This window comes from Diabrotica undecimpunctata, chromosome 9 (genome assembly GCF_040954645.1).
Source record: "Diabrotica undecimpunctata isolate CICGRU chromosome 9, icDiaUnde3, whole genome shotgun sequence".
NCBI lineage: Eukaryota > Metazoa > Arthropoda > Insecta > Coleoptera > Chrysomelidae > Diabrotica > Diabrotica undecimpunctata.
The window spans coordinates 43,717,326-43,724,914 of NC_092811.1; the positions used below are offsets into that span (position 1 = coordinate 43,717,326).

At 33.8% G+C, this 7,589-nt stretch overlaps 1 protein-coding gene across 1 annotated transcript; it reads left to right on the plus strand.

The window, feature by feature from the left end:
* Positions 1 to 532: 532 nt before the first annotated feature.
* Positions 533 to 937, plus strand: LOC140450578 (uncharacterized). The gene has a single exon (XM_072544233.1). The coding sequence runs from the start codon at positions 533 to 535 to the stop codon at positions 935 to 937; it is 405 nt and encodes a 134-aa protein (XP_072400334.1).
* Positions 938 to 7,589: the final 6,652 nt, after the last annotated feature.

Below are 7,589 nucleotides of genomic sequence, written 5' to 3' on the forward strand. Positions count from 1 at the left end.
GGAAAATGAATCAATCCCTGCCTTCCGCAGATTCCAGGTGTTTCCTGGCCCAGGAAACTAGTACCTGTTTAGGGTCCCTTGTCCAGGGTTACGGATGAAGTTCACAAAGGCATTCGTGGCGGGGAAGAATATCTTCACTACGGCATGGAGGGTGGAAGTGGCAACCTTTGATTTTAGGGTTTGTATAGAATCAAGCTGCTGCCTTGTAGTTATAGTCGTTGGATCGTCAAAGACTAGAGGAAGAAAACCTTGATCACAAATTACCCGGTCCTCCAGGTTGGGGGTTGTGGCATTGGACTGGTTCTCCAATACTCGTCAAAATTTTAACATACCAAAAAGCCTAAACAAAGCCTCGGAACTTTAGATGGGTTTTCAAGGAAACAACCAAAGCTAAGAAAACGGATTATGAATATTGGTACATGGAATATACAGGGGATAAAACAAAAGATTGATATCATTGTGCCTGATCTAGAACAAATGAAAATGGATATTATAGCACTAACTAAAACAAAAAAAAGGAACTGGCACTGATATGGTAGGAAATTATATACATATATTCACTGGAGTCCCGAAAGATAAAAGAGCCGCTAGGGGAGTATCAATACTAATAAAGAAAAAACTTAAAAATAATATCACAGACTGGGAAACAATTGATGAGAATATCCTAAGAGTAAATATAGACATATATGGGCACAAGATTACCATGATAGCCGCTTGTGCCCCCTCTGATGATGCAACAATCAACGTGAAAGAAGATTTCTTTCAAAAAATCGAGGATATACTTAACAACATAGGAAAAAACAGAGAAATAATTATGCTTGGGGACTTCAATAGTAGAACGGGATATCAGAAAAACAGTAGAGTAATAGGACCTTTTGGAGAAATGGCAATGATAATGGCGGTAGACTTATACACTTATGTGAGAGCTATGAGTTAAAAATTAGCAATGGATTCTACAAACATAAGGACATACATAGATATACCTGGATTCAACAAACACGCAATCTAAAATCAGTCATCGATTATATTATTAGTAAACAAAAATCTGTATTGCAGTGGAATGATGTAAGAGTTCTCCGAGGAATAACATGTGGATCCGATCACTACTTAGTAAGAGCGAAAATTTTGTTCCCACTTAAGATAATACACGGAGACCAAAACCTAGAAGACAAGCAAGACTTGCAGACAGTAGATACTCCGAAGTACAACTTCAATAGTTTTATAAATGATAGTACTAAACAGCTATACCAACGACGACTGGATGAAAAACTACGAGAAATAGAGAGACAAACATTTTCAGATATTTACGAGAATATTATTGCTAGTTTACACCAGGCCTCTAAGGAGACACTCGGGACACAGAAAAACAAAATTAGTAACAAATTATGGTGGAACGAAGAAATCGAATATATGGTAAAACAGAAAAAAGAACAGCATCTAAAATGGCTAAATACAAAAAATACTGAAGACCATCAAGCTTAGAAGCCTATAGACAACTACGAAAAATGATAAAATAAGAAACGAATAAAACATGGGATCAGAAATGTCAAGAAATCAATACATACATCGGAGGGAAGCAATGTACAGAGGTATGGAATTTTATACAATCAGTAAAAAATACAGGAAAAGACAAAGCACACATACACACCATAAAACCAAGACAATGGAAAGATCACTATGAAAGCTTGCTGACAGAGACAAGACAAGAATACCTAGCGAACTCCCCAACACAGTCAGTACATATACAAGGAGAGGAAGCGAGGGTAGACATCGAAACAGTAAGGAAGGCTGTAATGACCCTAAAGAATGGTAAATCCGCTGGACCTGAGGGAATCTATGCTGAAATGCTTAAAAATGGAACTCATAAACTATTTGAAATATTAACTTATGTGAACAATCAGTGTCTAAATGGACACCCAGTACCAGAACAATGGAGAACGGCATACATGTCCTCAATACACAAAAAGGGGGACAAAAGGTATTGTAATAATTATAGAGGCATATCGGTAACCAGCACCCTGAGCAGACTGTATGGACGAATTTTGAGAAATATGATCGAGGAAGAATATAAGCACAATGAAGAGGAAGAACAAAGCGGGTTCCGTGCAGGAAGATCGTGCACCGATAACGTATTTTGTCTTAAACAAATAATAGAAAAAAGATCGGCTAAGAATCTAGAAACTCATATTACTTTTGTAGACCTGCAAAAAGCATATGACAACATCCCCTTAACAAAACTGTGGACAACGTTGAAAAGATCTAACATCAACCACACATTGATAAATGCTGTACAAGAACTATATAGAGACTCAAAGGCACAGATAAAAACAGGAAAATATCTAACGGAAGAATTCCTGGTTACAACATGCTTGCGACAGGGATGCTGTATCTCACCAACCTTATTCAAGATATATGTTGCAGCGGCATTGGAAAGATGGAAAAGAAAGGTACATAGGATGGGTATAGAGCTTAGCAATGAAGGTATATATACACTCCAGTTTGCTGATGACCAGGTAGTGCTAGCGACCGACAGGGAAGACATGCAGTACATGCTAAGAAAACTGATAGAAGAATATCACGACTGGGGAATGAATGTCAATACAACAAAAACCAAATATCTTTGTATTGGAAACGAGTCAGATAACATAGACCTCGAAAACGGACAACATATTTCCTGCTGTCAGAGCTATGACTACTTGGGTGTTGCCTTTGACAATACAGGAACTGATACACGGGAAATAGAAAAACGAATCACTCAAGCAAAGAAAGTCTTAGGATGTCTCAGTGGTATACTGTGGAGTAAAGAGATAACGAAAGAAAGAAAATTTAATATATATGAGACCATGATTAAAACTACTCTTCTTTATGGCGCTGAAACATGGAGAATTAGTGAAAAGAACAAAAAGCGAATAGAAGCAGTAGAGATGGATGCAATGAGAAGATCTTTAGGTATTTCCAGACGAGACCGAATCAGAAATGATGTAATAAAACAACGTATGGGAATAGAAGGAAATATAACTCAAGATATAGAGAAGAAACAATTAAGGTGGTATGGGCATGTTCAACGGATGCCAGCATCAAGACTCTCCAAAAAAGTAATAGAATGGCAACCGATAGGTCGACGGAAAAGAGGAAGACCCAGATTAGAATGGCAACACGGCGTAAACAAGTCCATGAGCGAAAGAAATTTAACAACAAACGACTGCGAAGATAGGAAGAGATGGTGTTTAGGTATCGGCCAACGTCGAAAGACGTTCCAAACCGATGTGTATATATACTATAGTATTGAGAATTTCATTTGTAAAAAACGTATTCCATATATCAACAGAAGATTTTAAATGTTGAAGATTACGAGGTACTTCCGGTAAAACTTTTATTAAATTTTCGCTTCTTCGCTTCTTCTTTCGCTTCTTATTTTTACTTTCTTGTTTTTAGGCGCACAATGTTTTTTCTACTTTGTAACTTTATCTTTACCGACAAAAAAATTTCATTGTCGTCAATAATTTGACATGTCCTGTTCGGTGTCTGAATCTTCAGATCGTTCCTCAATGAAATCATCCTCACTTTCAGATTCCTCGACCCCACTTTCAGACTCTGCGTCACTTTTACCTTCTTCCTTGAGTTTCGAAGCCGGTTCTGTTCTCTTTCATAATCACACAGCCTGTTCTGTTCTCTTTCATAATCACACATCATCTGTACAAAAAAAATATTAGTTTTAGGACAAGTATTATGAAATATTTTATTATTTTACCTGATTTTTAAAATTCTTCGTATACAAATAAATATAACGTTAGTAGACGCGTCGGACTCATACTCCGAAAATGATAAGATGTCTCTTACGACTGAACGCTGAACTGTGTCCTTCGAGACTAATGCACACTGAAACAATTCTAACAGATACTTTTAAAAGCTAGACTGAGTGATGTCTAATAAATAAAAGTTATGGGTGCATAACATATGCGCCGGACTTACAGTCAGGGAGCGTCTAGTGCAGGGTTAAAAATGCTTTCCTGAAAAATTAAACAAAAGTGACATTCCTCCTTTTCCCCTGTACCCTTCAAATGTTAGTTGCATAAACCTGTATTTTCATAGTTCACTTGCAAAACTCGGTATTTTCAAAGTTATCTTTCTTTCCTATCAAACACAATAACTGTGCCAGAATATTAAATATAAAGATTTTTTGCAAAATTTACCAGTTTTTTAGAAATAACTTAGGTTGACTTATACGGTAAATACAATGTTTTGCATCTGGTGGACTTATATATAAAATACAACCTAAAATAGCATTGCATTACTAATTTCTGTTTATTTTGGATAAATAATAGAAATCGATTCACAAAATCCGTTAAGAACGTTGTAAACTTCTGCGTATCTTTCCAACACGCGAGGTCTGCGCCATAACCATAAATTCGCTTTTTTTTTCGTTTAACTATTTATACTGAAAGCATGCACTAGATGACCTTATGAATTAACAATGTGCACTCAAGTAGGTATTAGATCCAATACGGAATATTTTAAGGAACAATGTAGACACTCTTGAGTGCCGATACTGCATAAATCTGCCGTCTTTTACTTTGCAGGTCTGTGTGGATTGTTGTTCTCGGGGACCATTTATTATTTATGAAATGGTAATAAATTGAATAAATAAAAAGCTGTGTGTATACTCTAAAAATAAGGAAACCATTAGATTGAGTTACTAACATCACAAGTGGCAAAAATGTAAAAGTTGTGTTTCAATATACTAAAAAAACAGTGTTTACCACCCATACAGGGTGATAAATTGTCAAACGGGCCATAGGAAACTCAATGGGAAATTCTAAATTGTCGAATTCCTGCTTCCCTAATTATTTTACATTAAAAGTCAAGAAAAACTATTTGTTGTGGGCTGAAATATGTATCGAAAACAAATGTTGAAATTGTTCTACGAATTAAACGTATTCCAAAATTTTGCAAGAATATAATACATTTTTCAGGCCACCCCTTAAAGTCAAGCCACACGCTATGCAAGAATGTGTATAACATGTTGCGTTTGGTATATTTTTGTTTCTGATAGTTGACAATATTTGAATTGCCAAGGTTGTTATTTTGTGATTTATTGTTTAAAAAACAATATTCGCTCCGTGCGTGACTGACCCGACACCTACCGCCTTCGTCTGACAATTTTGGACCTTCTTCTTCTTCTTTTGCTTCTTTTTGGCTTTTATTCTTCTGAATAATCAGCCAGTACATTTGTTTTGTTAATTTTTGGGCCACTGTCGTGAGTCTGAAAATATATCTCATGCCCTATTATCAATTATCAGTGACATATAGACATTTTTCTACATATCTACATTTTATTTATGTTTTCTATTTCCTTATAGTTGGTTTAAAGGTTTAAATGTTAATATTGGATAGGTTATTATTAAGGTTATAATTTTATATGGTTGATCTGTAGGAATCTGAGAAGAATTTTAATAATTTTAGGGTTAATCTCGCATAGAAGCATTGGTATGTTAATTGGGGTTTTAATATTAATTTTGATCAGCTCCTGATAGACATCATAATCTTTTATTTTGTTTATTGGGCATTCCCAAAATACGTGTTCTAGTGTATCCATTTGCCCATATTCACAGTATGGGTTATCGCGAATGTTGATTTTATATAAATGTACTCCTGTCAGGCAATGACCACTCCTCATTCTAATAATGGTAGTAATATGCCGCCTAATTACTTAATCGAATTTTAGCAGGAATATTTAATTCAGCCCCAATCTTTGCCAGTTTGTCAGCTATTTCCTTTCCCTTGATATCATTATGTCCAGGAATCCAACATAATCTAATATATCTCCCATATTTATTTAAATAGTATAGTTTTTTTTTAACTTGTAAGACTCTATAATCTTTTGTTGCAGTTATCATATACCAATTTTCAGGTTAATCATATGACATATGTTTGACATTGTTAAATACATGCGAAATTGACAATTATTAATAATTAACTTTTTAATTATATTTTTTCAGTTTATGTACAAAATAAATAAAGTATTAAAAACTGGGTTTCTCAAAATTCATCATAATATATCTCTTCAGCCACAAACGGAAAAGAAAGGCAAAAATCTAGTACTGGCAAATCAAGTTTTTCACGTGAAAGAGCATATATTTAAAAACAGTAATAGTAAAAGTTATGATATAAAAACTAAAGTGATCAGGCACTCTGCAGTTAGCTTGAAGCCTTATAAAATATCATTTAAGGTAAATTATTTAAATTTTTCCTATTTCAATTGCATAAAAATGAAGTTATGTGATATTAACTTTTTCATATTAATAGCACGGATCCATCTTTTTCTTTTCTCTAATTTATATGTAATCTTTGGGAACTTTTAAAAACTACACTTACTATTTTTGCTATTATTAGCACAATTAAATATGCAATATGTATTTGCACCCATTTTTGATAAAATTTATGCTTAAAAAGGTAGGTCCAATTGTGTCATATTTCGCCGCTACGCACGCTGGCATCGTTTCAAAGTACCCCTACCATGGTCACGCACGGAGCGAATAGTTAATTAAAAAATGTTTTCAGTTGAGTATAAAGTAGTAATAATAAAAATGTTTTAATATTACGGGCAGTAGTGCGCAAGTTGTCAGTTCTTTATTTAGCGTAAGATATCCCAATAGGCCAATTCCAAGTCATTCAACAATTCAAAGGATTTTACAAAATTTTGAAAATACTGAGACCCTGATTTCTTATTATACCTGTACAAACAATATTGCTGAGGTAACAAGAAATTTAGAAAATCAAAATAAAATAAATGTATTAACAACAGTTTTAGGACCATTGCAAACCAGTTTATTATTCATAAGTCCACGGCCTTAAAAATTTTAAAAAGGAATAAATTCCGTTCATATAAATTTCAGTGTCATCAAGAAATAAGAGAAGGAGATGCTGAGCGGCAAGCGGAATTTTGTTATGAAATTTTAGAGAGGGCTAATGAAGACACACAATTTTTTAAAAATATTTTGTTTAGTGATGAATGTACATTTACATTATCGTCGAAAAATAAATGTCTGGTTAGAAATATTTAAACACAGTAATATTGGACCATTTTTCTATGAGGAAAATTTAAATTTGTGGCATTTTAAATTAATTAAGTATTTAATAATAAGGATTTAATGATTCCCTTTTTAATATTAATATTGTGATATGATTTGAAATTTAAATATCTGTTGGTGGGTGTTGGTTTTATATACTGAGTCTCATATCCAGTATCGTTCTTAGAGATTAAAACATCCAGGAAAGGTAGTGTGTTATAATATTTCTTTTCGATGGTAAATGTTGTTGTCTCTTCTTTATGGTTTATATCATTTAGGAATGTGTCCAACAAATTACTATGATACTGCCAAAATTACCTGTTCTAACGAAAATTCGTTCTTGGAGGAAAAACATTTGTTAACATCTGTTTTATTAAAAAATGATTATCCTTTATCGTTTATAAATAGGGAGTTTTCAACAATTGATCGAATAGAATAGAATAACTTAGAACGATATCCTACAGCATATACAAGAAATAATACGAGGAAAATAACAATACCATACATAAAAGGATTATC

Bases quoted from the DNA above. Each gene is read 5' to 3' on its own strand.
- LOC140450578 (XM_072544233.1), top strand. From the start codon at position 533: ATGGTAGGAAATTATATACATATATTCACTGGAGTCCCGAAAGATAAA.